Consider the following 19,622-nt stretch of genomic DNA (forward strand, 5'->3'; position numbering starts at 1 on the left):
GTGCGCTCCGGTCAAGGCATTCTACACTCTGTGCAAAGGAAGGGGCATTTCAGGGGCTTGGTTGTGCTCTTCCTCACCTTCCCCATTTGTTGTTGCTGTTCTCAGTATTAGGGCTTGAACTCAGGGCCTTATGCTCTCAGTTTGGCTTGTACCACTCAAGGCTGGTGCTCTACCACTTGGACCACAGTCTAATTTCCAGCCTTTTGCTGGTCAATTGAAGATCAGAGGCTCATGGATTTTTCTACCCAGACTGGCTTTAAACTGAGATCCTTAGATTTCAGCCCACTCAGCTGCTAGCATTGATTACAGATGTGTTTCACCAGGACCAGGCTGACTTATTGAATTTTTGAGTTCAAAACGGTTTAGAGATAATTGGTTTCTTGAGTGCCAGGGACAGACATTCATGTATTTCCTTTACTTTATTCCCCCAAGGGCATTTGTGTGTGTGTGTGTGTGTGTGTGTGTGTGTGTGTGTGTGTGTGTGTGTGTGTGTGCGTGCGTGTGTGTGTGCTGGTCCTGGAGCTTGAACTCAAGACCTGGGCACTGTCCCTGAGCATTTTCCCTAAAAATTGGTGCTCTATCACTTGAGTCATGGCTCTACTTCCAGCTTTTTGGTAGGTAGTTAGAAATAAGAGTCTCATGGTCTTTCTTGCCCAGGCTGGCTTTGAAACATGATCCTCAGATCTCAGCCTCCTGAGTAGCTGGCATGAGCCACCAGTGCCTGGCAGGACAGGATTTTTAAAAAATAAACTCTGTTCAAGAAAATCAATAGTGATGCACTAAAGCATTCTAGAACTTTCCTAAACCACATGCCTGTTTGAGAGTTATTCACTAAGTAGTCTAATGCCACTTATCAAATGGAGTTCAAAGGAAATCCTGTGTCTCCAAAACAGTAATTGAGCTGAATCTGTGGCCCATTTTCCAGCCAGTGTGCAAGTGTGTGCATATATACATGCATTTTTTCCATAGCTCTCTGCGTGGTCCTAATGACCAGGACCCAACCAATCCTGTGTCGTCAGGATGAATCATACAGATGCAAATATGTGGACACCTCATAGAGCTCAAGTAAAGACGAAGGCATGTGCTTAGGCTTTTCCGTCTCTACTTTTTGTGTTTCATCATATTTTACTATACTAAGTGATATGTTGGGAATGTTTTAAATGTTAATTCATATTAATAGTCATGCTTCAAGCTATGGAAAAATGGATCTGAGTTGTAAAACTGGATGGAAAAGTCCAAATATGGGCTGAGCATGGCTCAAATTGTAGAGTATTTCCCTAGTAAGCATGAGTCCCAGTACTGTCAAAAGGAAGGATGGAAGGAAGGAAGAAAGGAAGGAAGGAAAGAGGAAAGGAAGGAAAGAAAAAATAGGAAAAGAAAGGAAGGGAAGGAAGGGAAGAAGGAAAGAAAACAAGCAAAACAACAACAAAGCTCAAATAACTGTCAGTCATTATTTTGGATGAGTTGACTTCATCCCATAGCAGAGAACAAATTCTGCAAGTTCATAAAAGCACACATAGCAGGGCTGGGAAGGTGGCTCAGTGGTAGAGCGCTTGCCTTGCATGCCTGAGGCCCTGGGTTCGATTCCTCAGCACCACATAAGCAAAAAGAAAAAAAGCCAGAAGTGGCGCTGTGGCTCAAGTGGTAGAGCACTAGCCTTGAGCTGAAGAGCTGAGGGACAGCGCTCTGGCCCAGAGTTCAGGCCCCACGACTGGACCTCCCCCCCCCAAAAAAAGCACACATAGCATGCTAATCAGCACAATGTGGATATGTAACACAGAAATATTAAGAACTTCCTGTCTATCAACAATGGCTATGACCTAGCTATGGCTCTATCTTCTTCCCCAGCCATGCATAAGCTAGTTGTCCAGACTGCCCTGATTTTATACATGAGAGATTCCAGCTGGGGAAAGACAGACAATCTTCAAATCCAGAGCTGTCAACCCCTAGAATCATAGCCATGATGCTTACTGACTCTTTTTGTTGTTGGTGGTGTTGGTCATGGGATTTGAACTCTGGGCCTGGGCCCTGTCCCTCAGCTCTTAAGCTCAAGGCTAGCGCTCTACCACTTGAGCCACAGAGCCACTTCTTGACTCTTCCTCTTCCCAAGCAAGTCCCTGCAGCCTTCCTCACTTAAATCTAGGGTGGTTGAGCAAGTAAGGAACTCCAGAGTCCCAGGGTCTGAGTTTGGGCTCTGTTCTGTCTGTCAGTCCTATGACTTTCATTCACAGTTTCCTGAGCTCCTTCTTGCTGCTTTGTCCTTAATCCACAAAATAAGGGGAAGGCTGTGTCCATGAAGAATTCATTCCAAAAAAGAACCCATTTCACTTCCTTAAAGAAGTTGAGTTCAGATGAGGGGTTATTTCTTGACTCATAAGCAGAAAGTCTTAAACTGGGAGTTGGTTTTAAACATGCCTTGTAAAGATGACTAGCCCTGGTCTAGGTTTGCTCTGTGCTTCTCAGATGGTCATTTAAGATGTCTTCAGGGGTTTGATCTCACACCATAGCTGATGCGTGTTGGAGGAGTTGCTCCAGCCTATTTTGAAATAGCATAAAAATCTTCTGGCAGCATGATTCCTTTTCTGTGGAAGTCATCAGAGAAGAGGATTCGAAGTACGCTGAAGATGACTCAGGGCTGTTTTACAGAAGACTTGTGTTTCCTACATAGACAAGGAATTTTAATCACACACATGCATTAACCCCTCAGTCTCCTTTCATGATGCATGTTGGCACGGGTTGTGTCGGTGCTAAGATTGATCCTGTTGCCTCATTTCAACAGTTGGAAAAAGCTACACAAAGGCAGGAATGAAAAGAAGCAATTGCTTTCTGACTAGAGCAGGCTGTCTTGAGTAGTGAGAGGTTGTTTTCAGTATGGCTGGGATCTTTTGGTGATTGTTGTTCTGTACTTGGCTTTCTGGTGTTGGCAGCTTGGAGTCAGCCAGCTCGGATCTGAAGAAGCTTGCCACGAGTTCATAGTTCTTGGCGTTCTGATGAGATTTCTTCTTCTGGGCAGGGAAGCAGGAGGCCACTTGTAGAGGTAACACGTGGTCATGTAGGGCGTGTTTTCCCTTGGAGTCTTGAACCAATGACAGTAAAACTCACCAGGGGCAGCCGATCATCAGTATTAGCTCCAGGACTGACACAGCTAGGGTTGAGAATGTGGCTTCTCCTCTCTGAGCTGACCTTTAACAATGGCAAGTGTGAGGAAAGGTAGAAAGAGATAGCTGGGATGTCAGGAAATGGAAGAAAAACCAGAGAGATGTAGGATGGGTGTTGATGCCAAATCGTAGGGTAGAACAGATGGTACAGAAGTGTACCTGTGGTTCACTGTGGACATGTAAGAGTGTTTAATATTTTAAAAACACCAGAGATTGATTTAACGTGCCAATCCAATGATTGAGCAACAGTAGTGATGGCAGAAGGGTATGTTGAGAAAGATTTAGAAGCAATGTGAAGCTTTTGCCAAGAGGAAAAGATTTCTTGGTTGATCAATTATGTATTCCATGAAAGCCATGTGAAGCTTTGGCCAAAAGATAAAGGGATTTCCTGATTGATTCATTATGTCTGCCTCGGAAGCAAGAAGAGATAAGCAAATCTTAGGCTACCCATTTCTATTCATGCAGTGTTGACCCTCTCTCTCTTTGTTATTAATGTAAGTGATTGATAAGGAGAGGCTTCTGTTGGCTAGCATTAAAGTTCACGAATTTTATTTTTAGGCCTCAGTATGGTGGCAAGTTCTGCCCTGGATCTAACCGTATTTATAAACTGTGCAACATTAACCCTTGTCACGAAAACAGCTTGGATTTTCGAGCCCAGCAGTGTGCAGAATACAACAACAAACCTTTCCGTGGATGGTTCTACCAGTGGAAACCCTACACGAAAGTGGAAGGTAACTGCCTCTGTCAGTGTGTAGAACCGGGGAGATCAATGCCATCCATTCCCCACAGTCATCCTGAGTTAGATACTTGCCAAACCCTGCAGATTTTGTTTCCTTTTCTACAAGACATACCTTGTCTTCATACAAACACAGTTAAGGACTAACTTACACATAGTTGAGCAGAGTTATGGACTTTGGGTCTCTCCCTCTTTCTGACACATCAGAACCGTCACATCATGGCTTGAAGGCCTGTGACATTCCTGCATTTTAAGAATAGGGGAAGGTGTGTGTGCGTAGTGGCATATACCTGTAGTTCCATCACTGGAAGGTTGAGGCAGGCAGATGGTGAGTTTGAAGTCATCCTGGGCTACCTAGCAAGACCCTTTCTGAAAAAGTAAACAAGCAAAGGAAGACTTTATTCATAGATACAGATCATCTGTCCTAGGGTGGTAAACTTTTTTTTTTCCTTCCCGTTTCTTATGGGCAAGTTTATTAATTTGTCTAGGAATCTGTGGGGAGGGGGCGTGGGGGAAACCAAAGCTTCGCAAAGACTTGTTAGTTCCTGGAAATGATGGAAAAGAGGATGCATGTGTCTTCCAGCTCCCTAATTTCATTTGCAAAAATTAGGAGGTATTCAATAAAGCTATTTAAAAAAAATTGTAGTTGACAGAGAGACGTTCAATCCACCCACACGCACATCTACATATTTCAACCATAACAATTTAATTTCCTTCATACTTATTCTATCTTCTATGGAGGGATTTTTATGAAGCATAACTGTTTGCAAACTGTTTACACATTTGCTATAAAACTGTTGTCAGGGATATAGCTCAATGTCGCCTACATAAGGTCTCATGTGAGAATTGTCATCTGGAATTCCTGGCTGAGGAGAACGCTTTCTATTGGAGAAATTGGCCCTGTAACTTCTTTCTGATAACAAGAGCTCTATAAATACATTTTTTCCTCTTCTTTTTCTGTGATACCAGAAACTTCTCAGGGTGTTAATGGTAAAAAAAAATGTGTTTTTAGATTTTAGGAGTCATTTTATTTGCTCTTTCTTTTTGAGCCTGATAGAGATTTTTCCCCATCTGTTTTTTTTTTTTTTTTTGTCTGTCATGGGGGCTGAACTCTGGGCCTGGGCACTGTCCCTCAGCCCTTCAGCTCAAGGCTAGTGCTCTACCACTTGAGCCACAGCACCACTTCCAGCTTTTTTCTGCTTACATGGTGCTGAGGAATCGAACCCAGGGCCTTATGCATGCAAGGTAAGCGCTCTACCACTGAGCCAACTTCCCAGCCTTCCCCATATGTTTTAGAAGTATTATTGATCTCATACGTTTTTCTTTTCCTGAAGTATCTCAAACTTCACCACTCCACATACCTGACTACAGCATCTAAAGTTTCAGTCTGGGAGTGGAAGTGCATATAGGTAATCCCAATGCAAACCTCAGTACCATGGAAAGTAAAATGTCAGTAGAACACAATGGCATCCCTATATTTACGTAATGTTAATGACACATGAAACCTTGAAGGCACAAGGTCCCACAACCCAGCCATCATGTAAATAGTGAATATTGCTAAGGATTGGGAAAAATAACATTCTTTTGTATTAACATTCAGTCAGCTTTATATGCATTGTCAAATGGTATTCTTTGTTATTATTAGTTTTTTTTTAGATTTTATTTTCTTGGTGGCACTGGGAATTGAACCTCGCCTGCTGCTTGCTAGGTAGCTACTCTACCCCTTGAACTATGCCTTTAAAAGCTTCTTTGCTTTGATAATTTTCAAAGTAGGGTTTTATTTTATGCTACAACCAGCCAGAACTGTGATCCTCCTCTCTGTGCTTCACCGTGTTGCTGGGCATGACAGACATGTGCCTCTGTACTCAGCTATTGGTTGAGATGGAGTCTTGAAAACTTTAATGCCCTGTCTGGCCTCAATCCCCAAATAGCTAGGATTATAGGCTTAAGCCACTACACCTGAAGGAATTCATATTTTAATGTTCTTTATGTGCACACCCATGTGTGCACATGTATGTACAAAATTGTGTGTAACCTTGGTTGCTTTGATCATGATAGTTGTTGGGTTTTTTTGGGTCCGGTCGTGGGGCCTGAACTCTGGGCCTGGGCTCTATCCCTCAGCTCTTCAGCTCAAGGCTAGCGCTCTACCACTTGAGCCACAGCACCACTTCCGGCTTTTTTTTCTGCTTATGTGGTGCTGAGGAATCGAACCCAGGGCCTCATGCATGCAAGGCAAGTGCTCTACCACTGAGCCACCTTCCCAGCCCCAAATGATCACGATAGCTTTTGTCCTTACAGTTTCCTCTTGCCCATGGCCTCTCTTGATCTCTTTGCTTCTAGAGGAAGACCGGTGTAAACTCTACTGCAAGGCTGAGAATTTTGAATTCTTTTTTGCAATGTCTGGCAAGGTGAAAGATGGGACTCCCTGCTCCTCACACAAAAACGATGTCTGTATCGATGGGATTTGTGAAGTAAGAGAACATTTTTTTTTGCCTTGGGGTATAGGGTCATGTGTGCACATTCTTAGGTTAAGTGTGTACCACAGGAGTGTGCAAAGAGTCTGCCAGGGTGGTGTGGAGAAAAGGAGCAAATTATTCAACTTGAACAGACATCTCTAAATGTGTCACCTTTTACACAGTTCCTGTCCAAGCAGTGCAATTTCTGCTTCCCAATGCATAGAGCAGAAATGATGGCATTTCCTACTCCATATAGAAGATTTAAGAATGCATGTCATATGCCAGGGGCTCCTAGCTACTGAGTTGGCTGGTATCTGAGAATCACAATTTAGGACCAACCTGTGCAGCAAAGTCTGGGAGATGAAGTCTAATCTCCAGTTAACCAGCAAAATCCAGAAGTGCAAGTGTGGTTCAAGTAGTAGAGTTTAAAAAAAAAAAGCCAAAGGAGAATGCAAGGCCCTGAGTACACACATACACACACACACACACACACACACACCACACACACACACACACACACACACGCACGCACACAAACACATACACACACACACTATAAATAATGACTAATTTCTTGCATTTTTTTTACTAAGGCCATACTCACTGTATTATAGGACTCTCAAAAACATATTTTGAAATACAACACTTTTTCCCAGTTGTTTTTTTCTTTCTCTTTGGAAACTCGTTTCTCGTTCACTTGAATTTCCTTGTGAGGTCCTTTTCGAGGCAGGGTGTTAGGGGTTGAGTGTGTATCGTCCAACGTTTTTATGTCCCAGGCTGAAGCTGGCCTGAGAATCTCACCTGGCATTGGCAGGCGATTGTATATTCCAGTTTTACAGATGTGGAGTCCAGGCCTTAGATGTATGAATGTAACATGTGCAGCCAGGCATCAAGAAGCCTGGAGCCAGTCAATCTTGAGGCTGTGCTTTTACCCATAAGCTGGCTGCCTTCTTTAAATTCCATGAATACAGAAAGCTGTGTGTCAGCAGGTAGAGAGAGCCACTGGCTTCTCTTACCTTTGATTTTCTCACTTTATTTTTTTCTGTTACAGCCTGTGGGATGTGATCATGAACTTGGCTCTAAAGCAGTTGCCGATGCCTGTGGCGTTTGCAAAGGTGATAATTCGACTTGCAAGTTTTACAAGGGCCTGTACCGCAATCAGTATAAAGCGAATGGTAAGCGATACCGCTGTCACGTGGCTGGATGAGTGTGAGTCACACCAAGATGGCACACAAGCATGCCTGCTGCGCGGAGGACAGCTTGCATTTCTTGTTTGTGAACAAGGGAGCCGGGTGTCTTTGAGGAAGTTCTTCAAAGCACTGCGTACCTCCCAAGGATGTTGCATGAATTCCTCCCTACTTTGCAGTTTAAATGCACCCGTCAGGGCTGGGAAGGTGGCTCAGTGGTACAGAGTGCTAGCTTTGAACTGAAGAGCTGAGGGACATCGCCAGGGCCCAGAGTTCAGGCCCCATGACGGACAAAAAAAAATGCACCCTTCAGACTCTTATACTCTCCCCCTCCCCCTCCACCCAGTCAACAAAAATCTTACTCTGAAATACAGAGAGTCCAGGCACACAGTGGAACATGAATATCTGAACGTGGTCCCCTAAACATTTCAAGTAAAATTAAACCCTCAGATCCTCTTTTAAGAATGCTAAACCTGGAGAAATGGCTGTATTTAGGTAAAATGAGCAGATTTTTTTTCCTTCCTTCCTTCCTTCTTTCTTCCCTCCCTCCTTCCCTTTCTCTTTCTCTCTCTCTTTTTTCTTTCTCTTTTTCTTTCTCTCTTTCTTTCTCTCTTTGTTTCTCCTTCCTTCCTTCCTTCCTTCCTTCCTTCCTTCCTTCCTTCCTTCCTTCCTTCCTTCCTTCCTTCCTTCCTTCCTTCCTTCCTTCCTTCCTTCCTTCCTTTGTTTTTAATGCTCCGGATTTATTATCTTTAAGAGTTTGAACAAAGTGGGGTTCTGTTCAGCCCATCAGTGTATGAGTATAGTGCATTTTACCCTTTCATTCTCCCCCATCTTTCCCAACTGCATCCGGCCCCTCAAGTTGCCAAGTTCCATTTTCATATATGTACATTTGTGTGTGTGTGTGTGTGTGTGTGTGTGTGTGTGTGTGTGTGTGTGTATTTGAGGTGTTTGTTGATCTAGAAAAGACGTGAGCCCATGACCATAGGTGCGTGTGTGGTTAGGACACTGGAAATGCCGCCTTTTCTTTCTCTGGTGTTTCTACCAATTAGAAAATGAAACAATGGCTCACTTTTGCCTCGTAGGATAGGAGTGGATGGCAGTTAATGATTCCAAAAGTGTACAAATGGACACCGTCCATCTCCATCCCTTCCTAGCCACTGTCCCCCAATGTTCAGTGTAAAATTACTGTTTCCATACAGAGTATTACCCAGTGGTCATCATTCCAGCGGGGGCCCAAAGCATTGAAATCCAGGAGCTCCAGGTTTCCTCCAGTTATCTGGCCGTTCGCAGCCTCAGTCAAAAGTATTACCTGACTGGGAGCTGGCGCATTGACTGGCCCGGGGAGTTCCCGTTTGCAGGGACCACGTTTGAATATCAGCGCTCCGCCACCCGCCCAGAGAGACTTTACGCAGCGGGACCCACCAACGAGACGCTGGTGTTTGAAGTAAGCTTGACTCACTTTTCAATCCTTCTTACTGGTGTGTGCTATTTGAGCTGGTTCAGAGGACTCCACTCCTTTTAGTTCAATTTGTTCCTGATTAAGCTAACTTTTTTCTTTCTTCTGGCATTACAGTGGTTTCTTTGTGCCAATACTGAGGCTTAAACTTAAGGCCGAAGTGCTTATCCTTTAGCTTTCTTTGTGTGCATGGCTGGTGTTGTAGGGCTTGAACCACAGCTCCACTTTGCTGGTTACTGGGTAGAAGAGTCTCACAGGCCTTATTGATTGAGCTGGCTTTGAACTATGATTCTCAGATCTCAGTCTCCTTACTACTAGGATTATAGGTGTGAGCCACTAGTGCCTGGATAATTACGGAGGTTTAACTCAGTACTTTGCACTTGTGAGGCAATTGCTCACTCAGTTGAGCTACACTTCCATCCCTCAGGGAGAAGGCAGCTCCGTTTTTAGGAAGAGGACAGAAGGCCTCCAAGAGTGTGCATTGATCTCACATTGATTTTCACATTGATTCTTCTCCATTATGCTCGGCTTGTGTGAAGAAAGGATGCTTATTCGATTATTCCAGTTTGTCTCTGTCTCATTTGAGGAGCCAACTACTCCTGTCATAGCTGGCCCAGGAGGCAGAATTATATCCTAGAGGAAATGCTTGCTTGAATATCAGCAGAGTGATAGTCTTGCAAAACCACGATAATTTTATAGGCTATAGGTTCCCCAGAGGTAAGAAGAGACACAAAAGGAAAATACACATGAATGGATAATAATGTCAGAAATAAACACAGCTGCACACATCTCCAAATGGCTGTGTAAGATTGCTATCAGATGTGCATCTCCTTCATGTTGTGCCTCAGAACTCTCTCTTCCTTGAGTTTAATGGCTTTGCAGTCATGGGCCAGTGATGTGCTCCAGTGTTTTCTGAGGGGACAATGACCGTGTTCCCCAAAAGCGTACAAAGCAAGGCTTGCACTTACTCACTTTGAACTTTGGTTTCTTACCTGTGAAGTGAGCAGTGGAAAAGTCATCCTGTCCATCACTCCTCCATGACTGTAACAGAGCGCCAGGACTTGGGGAATGCAGTTCATGTGGAAGAGCACTTGTCTGGAAGTGCAGGTTCCTGAGTTCAATTCCCGGTGCTGCCAGAACAAAAATAAACAGAGCCTGAGACAAGCCACTTATATAGAGAAGCAAGTTTTTATTTTTTGTTGAACTTGGTTTTGGAGGTTCGGATGCGGGTTTGTTGACTCTGGGGCTCTGGGGCCGGTGGTGAGGCAGCAGGCCCTGGCAGGGCTGAGGCAGCAGGCCCTGGCAGGGCTGAGGCAGCAGGTCCTGGCAGGGTTGAGCAGGTCCTGACAGGGCCGAGGCAGCAGGCCCTGGCAGGGCTGAGGCAGCAGGTCCTGGCAGGGTTGAGCAGGTTCTGGCAGGGCTGAGGCAGCAGGTCCTGGCAGGGTCGCACAGTAGAGGGAGCTGCTCACCTCATGGAAGCTAGGAAGTGAAAGTCGGGGAAAGAGGAAGGACAAGGAGGGGCCAGGATCCCAACATAGCTGCAGTGACTCCTTTCCTCCCACTGGGCTCCACATCTACCATCTCCTAATAGCCACCTAGGCCAAGGACCAAGCCTTTAATCTGATGGCCTTCCCAGCACTTACCTCACTGTCTGGCCAGAAAAGTAGGGAATTACAAGGAAAGTTAAAAGACTTCCCTAATGTATACAGTCAAGAACAAGCCAAGGAGACCTAGAGTCCAAATCTTCTCCCTCCAGAACCAGGAAGTCTGCATTCAGCCCAGTCACACTGCTCTTCTCTGCCCTGGTCAAGCAAATGTATGAGTGACACAGCCGCTGTTAGCATCGTGATTGAGACTGCGCTGTGCTGAGACCAGGAGGTCCCTCTGTGCAGGGATTATGTTCCTAAGTTCGATGCTCCAGATGACAAAAAACGTTGAGCCTTAAAGGGGTGTCAGCTATAAGTGGCAGGATTGAGGTTTACACTCGAATCCTTCCCTTGTTGCCCATGATATTACCTAACACTGAAGACGCTGGAAACTCAGCCCCTGAGGAGGGACAGCACAGTGTTTCTGGGCATGGAGCGGCTGTGCTATTCTGTAGGAAGGACAGAAATAAGCACAGGAGAGGGGAACAAAGAGCCGTGAGGACAGTCAACGCTGGCGACGTCACTTCCGGGTAGGAATTCATGTAGACAGAACCTGTCCACCTGTTTTGATCAACACCAGCATAAGTCTGTGGAAGCAGGAGGCCGATCTCAAAATCACACCTGAAGCTCGTTGGGTGGTCTTTGTCTCCTTTCTGTCTTAGGTATATCGACTAACCGATCTCAGATTCTTGGTCCTTCTTGGTGCCCTTCTTGGTGCTGAGGGAGGGACATACTGTTTTCCCCTGGGATGCTTACAGTGTGCCATGTCCTCTGTCTTTTTTTGCAAGGTGTTTTGGTTCAGATGTGTAATTTTTTTTTAAGCAATTTTCAGCCAGGCACGGGTGGCCCATGCCTACAGTCCTAGCTACTCAGGAGGCAGATGCAAAGCAGAAGTGAAAACCAGAAAGTTCCCCTTGTTGTCTGCACTGACCAGACTTGTGGTCAACAAACATTGTTCTGGCAGACAAGGGTGTCATTCCAGCCTTGCACCAACATAGCCTTGTGCTTTGGTTCAGCGAAGTGCAACAATGTGTCTTGTTCAGCTGCATAATTTAGCCCTGACATGAATGAATGGATTTAATCATCCGTTTAACCCAAGCATAAACTAGTTTAATTAATTAATTAATGATTTCTTAATTTTTTAGCAGCAAGTTTTGAGAAATGAAAGCTTGACCTTGGTTCAGGGTGGAGTCTCTAAAATAGACCTGGGACCTCGATCTGTCCCTTTGTAAATGCAGACGGTTCCTTGAGGAAAAACAGTGAATCGGTTAGGAGAAATGTGCTATTTGGACATTCATAGCTTGCTTTAAAAATAGGTTTTTAACTATATATAAGGAGAGCAGAACTATAGCAGTATCTACAGCAATACAAAATGATGGTTTCATCCTGGTAGAGTGAAGTCAGTCTTATTTTCTGTAAGGATGGACGTCCATCCTTCTACTTAAGCTTCCCTTTGCAGTTGGGAATGGGGTGGGAGACATGGACCACCATGCTCAGCGTTGGACATGCTTTCTGGATGAAGTTAAGAGTTCACTCAAAAGTTGCAAATCGGGGCTGGGAAGGTGGCTTAGTGGTAGAGCGCTTGCCTTGCATGCATGAGGCCCTGGGTTCGATTCCTCAGCACCACATAAGCAAAAAGAAAAAAGCTGGAAGTGGTGCTGTGGCTCAAGTGGTAGAGTGCTAGCCTTGAGCTGAAGAGCTGAGAGACAGCGCCCAGGCCCAGAGTTCAGGCCCCACGACCGGAGCCCCCCCCCCCAAAAAAGTTGTAAATCATTGTGTGTGGTGGTAGAACATGCCTAAAATCCCAGCTACCAGAGAGGCAGAAACGGAAGAATCATGGTTCAAGGCTAGCTAGGGCAAAGTTACTATGAGGTCCTAGATGAAAAACTAAAAGCAAAAGTACTGGCTGGAGTCCTGGCTCTGAATCCAAGCCCCAGTACCACAAAGAAAATCACAGCTGTGTTCCAAGGTTAAAAAATAGTCAAATCCAGCAACCTACTATTATGCCTATTTTATTTTTTTTTAAAGAATGTGAGTTTAGTATTTAAATTACTGTTTTCAAGAGAACAACATCAGATTTCTGGTCGGTTTTAATCACATGCTTATATCTTTCCAAAATTGATAGTACACCGTTACTTAAAAAAAAAACCTTGAAATTACAATAAATAATAAATTACATTTTTTCCAAAACTAGAGTATATCTTAATCTCCAAGTGATCCATAGTTTAAGTCTTTATAGGAAGTTAAATAAAGTTCATATGCCTCTCTACACAACAAGTATGAACTGAATGAAAATGAATACTTTGGGAGCCAGAAATATGTTCACTCCAATATAAAAATGTTGAATGTATTTTATAATCCTGTGGGATGCTGGAGTAGAGTGTGTGAGCCTACCAAAATGAAGCATGCAGCTCTTTCCCCTGGAAGTATCATCTCTCAACAAAAGCATTTTCCCTTTTGGCTGTTGAAAATTGCTGCATGTTCCTAAATTCTTATGATTGTGTAAAATTCCAGAGCAAGGCTATGGTGTCAACACACCTCAGGGTCATTCCGTGATGTATTCCATTTTTCTCCTCTTAATATCTCAGCTAATTCCCATCTTCATATATGAACTTGTGGTACATAGTAGGCTGTGATCAAAGTAATTTTTTTCTTCTCTTCATTGGCTATCAGTGTCTGATGACAACAAATTAAACATTGGCTAGGTATCTGTTTGATATAAGTCTTGTGCTAGAGGAATTGCCAGTGATCTCTTTATAGATAGAAATCAGGACACCAGAAATTTGTGCTCTCGGGTGTTTTAAGAATGTAAAGAATGAGTTTGGGTGCATGGATCCCATTCTCCTTAGTGTCATAATGGGTTAGACAGAGAGCTAGCTGGTGATGCCAGTTAATCCTTACTATGTGACTTTGAACAAATTGCTTAAATTGCCCTCACCTTGACTTCTCCATTTGGAAAAAATTTCTTCAGGGTGAATTAGTGACTTCCACTGTGTCCTAGAGCCCTGTCCCCAAACACTGTCAGAGCACCAGAAACTGTGTGTCATCAAATGACAGTTTCTACACAGTTCCTCACGGTTTGTACAGCTGGCATGATATCTAGAACATTGTACATTGAGCACTAAATAAACTAATTAATTAGTAGAATTATAGTGTGAATGAAAGCCAATGATAAAATTCCTTTGTTCATTTAACGAGTCTGGTCTTCTTTCTAGGAGAAAACCTTGTGGGATTTCATTTCCCCAGAGGTATTTGAGGGATCTGTGTGCTTCCTGAGGAGGTTCCTGGGCCCAGGGTGTGAATCACTTACACTTGGGAAGTTGCCAAAGACTCATCGAAATCCAAAAAAGGGAACTGTTTCCCATGGATAGCAGGCTTACTAGATCTTTCCATTGATTTCTGGAATTTTGTAGTACAAGGCAGAGTAATACAACCTTGGGAGTAATTGACTTTTGTCCATTAACCCCAAGAAATAAGTGCCTGGACTGACACCAAACAAAAGTATCTTCTGCTTCTGGTTATTTTTATATGTCAGAGATTTTACACGACATCTTCGTGGGGAGCTCAGAGTTGAAAGTAAATGGGAAACAGACGTTCCCTTTTATCACTAAGTCATGAGCCAATCCAGTTCTACAGTGCAGACTCTTACTACAGGCAGTATTCTCTTTGGAACTTTTTTCTCTGGCTGTTTCCACATTTTGCAGCAGGTGGATGTCCACTTAAACAGTGCTGGCTGGTTGATTTCCTCAATGGTCCAGAAAGATTCCTAAGGGTAATGAAGCATTTGTATGATCATCTTCGGCCGTAAGTGTGTAGGCCGTATTTAAGTCCATCAATCACATTTCTGTTTTGAAAACGATACACATTCAAATGACTAATGTTTCTGCATTACCCCCAAAGGAGATAAGTAGTCATATGCACAGCCCCCAAGGAAAGAAAGGCTATTTTGGCAGTCATAGGTTTTCTGAGATCATAACAGATATGGGTTTTATATAAGTAGATAATTTCCATTTATTTCAATGCATTCTCTACAACACGGGTCTGGCATAAAGACTAAAACATTGCTCATTGAACTCATGAACTTATTAGTCATCTGACGGATTGTTAAAGTGAGCTTATATTTCGATAGTGTCTAGGGGATGGGGCATTATCTGGTTAGGTTTGGGGAATTAAAAGAATAGCTTAAATCTGTGTTCATCTGTACCCCTGAAATAGCTACATTTAGTCTGTTTATGTATGAGGAGGGGGTGGTGGTAGAAGAATTAAATTGTGAAGTGGTAGAAATGTGAAAATGGAGAATCAGAATTGGAATTTGCACATGGCCTTCTTCATCTGATGCAGACATTTGTGCTGGCCTTTGGGAATATGTTTTTCTTTTTCTTTTTTTTTTTAACATTTAGATGTAGGTAATTTAGGTGATACTGGAGTTTTAATTTGGGCCTTGCACTTGCCAGGCGGGCACTACTCAACGTCTTAAGCTACGTCCTCTGCCCTTTTTGATTCTGTTTTTCTTCTTATAGGGTCCCATAAATATACTTGGATAGGTTTGGACCACTGTCATCTATCCACACTTCCTGTGCATTGGGATGACAGAGGTATACCACTGTGGCCAGCTAATAGTTGAGACAAGTTCTCCATTTTCACCTGTGCTAGCACTGAACCATGATCCTCTTGGTCTCCATCTCCCAAGTGACTGTGCCTGTAGGTGTGAAGCACCGGCATTTGGCTAGATGTAGGCAGGTTTTTTTCATGACTGAGGTTTGCACTGGCTAGGTAGGCACTCTACTACTTGGGCTACACCTCCAGCTCTGGATACAGGTGATTCGGTGTCACTGGCTTCATTGTTTAAGCAACATGGAAAAGTCTTATTCCACATACAATTTTAGGAAGCCTTGGCAATAAAACATCACAACACAAATTCCTTTACTTTGTGATTAGTTCAGTTCTTCCTCTTTCTTCCCTCCTTCCCTTCTTTCTTTCCTCTCCTCTCTCTCCCATCAGTTGAACCCAAGGCCTTGCATAGTGTTGGCATCCATCCCTAGCCCTTTACTTTCTTCTGTACTCAGTTTTCTTTGTCTGTCTTTCTGTCACACATACACACACACACACACACACACACACACACACACACTACAACAAAGAGTGAGTCATAGTCTATCAAACCGTGTAGTACTTGGAAGAGAAGCAAAGCAATTTGTGGTGAGAGTTCCAGGTGACTTCAGCGCCGTCTGATACACAGAGCATGATAACACAGACGACTCTTCTGTCATTGAAATATGATCTTCTGTATTATTACAGCACTGCTTTTTTTTAACTTAACAAAGTCTTTCAAACACATGAACAACTCTTTTTTATGTTAAGGATATACGTATCTCTGTTTTTTTTCTTGTCTTTGAGGGGCAAGGGAGGGTATTTGAGTGTCCATCCCTCAGGCACAGCACACGTAGGCTAATCTTGCGGTTGGAAACTCACTGTTGCTTTAGTCATGACAGTAAGTGAGAAATAGATTAACCCCAGGCTAGTTCCAAGACAGGAAAAGACATCTAAAGAAAATTACTATAATAAACAACTTCCTGCACTCTTTTGGCAAGAGGAGATGATGGGGTTGGTGGGGGGGACAGGCCAGGTGGACCAGGCATGGTGATCAATGAGATGACAGCGAGTGAGTGACATGAGCGACTATTAATTACCTCCCGCTCAGCTGCTTCCCTGGGCCCCGCCGGCAGAGTCCTCCCCTGGGTAACAGGTCTGGAATGGGAGAAGATATTCCTCGAGATAAAATCGGAGTGTCGGGGAGGGGACTAAGCAAAGACATGAAATACAAAAGGCCAGGAAGAGGTGGAGAATTAATTTGGAACAGATGACCTCAAACTCAGCCTGAAGAGGCTGGTTCCCCGGCACTTTGCCCAATGGCACATCATTTTTCTGGAAGTCACCATGTGCTGTTTGAAGCAGAGGCCTCTGGTGAATTCAGAGCAAATACTTCTGGGATCGCTTTGGGGAGCACTATTTATTTCTCTTCCCCTCAACTCGGAAGAATGTAGAGGAGTTGAGTGAGTGCCACGGGGGAGATTCGGTGCCTCAGCCCACACCTTGGAAGCTTGCCTTTGAACTTTTGCCTCTCCTGGTCTCCTTGTGAGCATCATCTCCTTGTGATCATTGTCTCCATGTAAGCATTGTCTTCATGTGAGCATTGTCTCCTTGTGAGCATTGTCTCCTTGTGAGCATTGTCTCCTTGTGATCATCGTCTCCTTGTGAGCATCGTCTCCTTGTGAGCATTGTCTCCTTGTGAGCATTGTCTCCATGTGAGCATCGTCTCCATGTGAGCATCGTCTCCTTGTGATCATTGTCTCCTTGTGATCATCATCTCCTTGTGAGATTTGTCTCCATGTGAGCATTGTCTCCTTGTGAGCATCGTCTCCTTGTGAGCATTGCCTCCTTGTGATCATCGTCTCCTTGTGAGCATTGTCTCCTTGTGATCATCATCTCCTTGTGAGATTTGTCTCCATGTGAGCATCATCTCCATGTGAGCATTGTCTCCATGTGAGCATTGTCTCCTTGTGAGCATCATCTCCATGTGAGCATCGTCTCCATGTGAGCATTGTCTCCTTGTGAGCATCATCTCCATGTGAGCATCGTCTCCTTGTGAGCATTGTCTCCTTGTGAGCATTGTCTCCTTGTGAGCATTGTCTCCATGTGAGCATTTTCTCCATGTGAGCATCGTCTCCATGTGAGCATCATCTCCATGTGAGCATCGTCTCCATGTGATCATCGTCTCCATGTGATCATCGTCTCCTTGTGATCATCATTTCCTTGTGATCATCGTCTCCTTGTGAGCATCGTCTCCTTGTGAGATTTGTCTCCATGTGAGCATTGTTTCCTTGTGATCATCGTCTCCTTGTGAGCATTGTCTCCATGTGATCATCGTCTCCTTGTAAGCATTGTCTCCATGTGAGCATTGTCTCCTTGTGAGCATCATCTCCTTGTGAGCATCACTTGCACATCGGACTCTTGCACTCACGTCAGCCATGAGGGGAGCTAGCACTGTTCATCAAGCTTGGAAGCAAAGGAGAAGGGAGAGGAAACTGCCCCAGGAAACTGCCAAGGCCCTGCTCCTCTGAAGCTTACGGCACGTGTGTTGCCATTGGAGATTCAGCAAGCAGGGATCCACCAAAGAAGGCTATTGCATCCCTGTTGCTCAAAGAGCAAGGAAAGAAAGCATTAGGAATATGTATAGGAAAATGGACCAACATGATTTAAGAATCATAGAGGCTTAAGTTAGATATTAGCCCATAAGGTCAAGACAGGAGAGTTCTCAGTTCCGACCCCATGTCACAAAATAAATATTTGAATGTGCTGCTGATCCCAGTGTAGAATATTTTCAGCAGTTAATACTGTTGTTTTTCCTCTTTGGTAGTCTGGGATTTGAACTCAGGGTCTTGTACTTGCTAATAAGCAGGTTCTCTACTGCTGAGCTATCTCTTCTGCCCTGTTTTTTTCACATGTTAGATCGTAATCCTAGACCTCATTTTAGAGCATTCGAGACTGTGAACTGAGAGACATAGTGTTCAGATTTACAGTCAGTCAATATCACAGAGCTGAGTTCACCTCTCACCATCCGTGTCACCTGGGTACTGGGTGACTCTTCTGCATTTTTGAATATTAGTAGCACCTTCGCATAATGTTACTACCAATTTTAAATGCGATCATGCATTTAAACGCAGTGACATCACCACCACCCCAGTGCCCAACCCCCACCCCTTTGTGCTCCCCCATAACCCAGGATAGCAAGCATAATGCTATTGTGCCTCCCACCTGTAGGAGGGAGTCTGGGATACTTTTATGTCGAGGCTGGCCTCTAACTATAATCCCCCAATCTCTGCCTCCCAAGTAACTAGGATATGGGCCTCTGTGCCTGGCCCAGAATGCTCTTCTTTTTTTAAGCAAGCAAATACATTATAGATAAGAACCAAGTTCAGTAAATAGAAAGCCAGTCTTTTGAAACTATAGCAGATTTCCATGAGAAAATGAGGACAACTTCTTTAATTTTTGTTTGTCAAAAAGGACCTTCAATAATAACCAATAAAATAGGGATACAGGTTGACCCATTGCAACAATGAAATGTACAAGATGCTATGTCGAAAAACAAACTACAATTTAGGCGAGGCGGAGAGGAGGGATTGTAGTTGTGGAAATGGGAGGGAAGGGAGGGGAGGGGAAAAACAAAGGAAGAGGCAACAGTGCTTGATAAGAAATGTACTCATTACCATGCTCCTGTGATTGTAACCCCTCTGTATGCTATTTTCACAATAAAAAATGTATTTTAAAAAATAACCAATAATAACAATGACAGCAACAGTACTAATAATAAACCAAAGCCAGTGGGAAGCATTTAAAAGGTTGACCATAACAAAAGTAGAAGTAAAAGAAAAAAAAAGATTTTCCCTCAGTCACTCCACGTGTTCTTTGCTTTTACTTTGGAGTCCCCGGGCAGAAACAGCCTCTCCCCTGCTTCAGAGTGCACGTGGTAGATTCCCACTGTGGCTTCCCCATTTAAGAAGCTGTAAATTTTATTCTGTGAGCCCTCCCCCCACCCAACGCTCTGGGCTTCCGAGTGTGGTGTCTGCACTCAGGTGGCTCGTGTGTTAAAGGTGGACATGAAGGAGTTCTGAGGGTCTGGAAGTACTTTAGGGCTTTGCTTGCCAGCTGTAAAGGAAAGACCTGGTGCCAGTTGGCTGGAAAGCTCCCTGGACTCAATCCAGTTAAGTAGACAGAAACACTGGCGAGCTTTCCAACTTTGTGCGTTGAGCAGCTTGGTTCCACAGCCTAGTGGGCTGCATGGGGTGGCTCAGAAGTGGCATCAAGGTGTGGCCCGCCATGACTGGGCATGTGGGGGTGTTAGTGTTCCCCACCAGGGCTGAGAAAAGCAACAGAGGGCTCTTGACAAGGTCACTGAAAAGGCTTCAAGGTGGATGTGATGTTG

General features: G+C 44.1%; 1 protein-coding gene across 1 annotated transcript in view; it reads left to right on the forward strand.

Annotated features, from left to right (window-relative positions):
- Window positions 1–19,622, forward strand: part of LOC138826679 (A disintegrin and metalloproteinase with thrombospondin motifs 18) — a 97,510-nt gene that overhangs the window by 60,769 nt on the left and 17,119 nt on the right. The window contains exons 12-15 of the mRNA XM_070021907.1: window positions 3,717–3,889; window positions 6,235–6,365; window positions 7,402–7,525; window positions 8,737–8,981. Coding sequence (XP_069878008.1) covers window positions 3,717–3,889; window positions 6,235–6,365; window positions 7,402–7,525; window positions 8,737–8,981 — 673 coding nt within the window. The remainder of the gene's footprint in view (window positions 1–3,716; window positions 3,890–6,234; window positions 6,366–7,401; window positions 7,526–8,736; window positions 8,982–19,622) is intronic.

Source organism: Dipodomys merriami, unplaced genomic scaffold (genome assembly GCF_024711535.1).
Source record: "Dipodomys merriami isolate MVZ:Mamm:240054 unplaced genomic scaffold, mDipMer1.0.p SCAF_148, whole genome shotgun sequence".
Classification (NCBI taxonomy): domain Eukaryota; kingdom Metazoa; phylum Chordata; class Mammalia; order Rodentia; family Heteromyidae; genus Dipodomys; species Dipodomys merriami.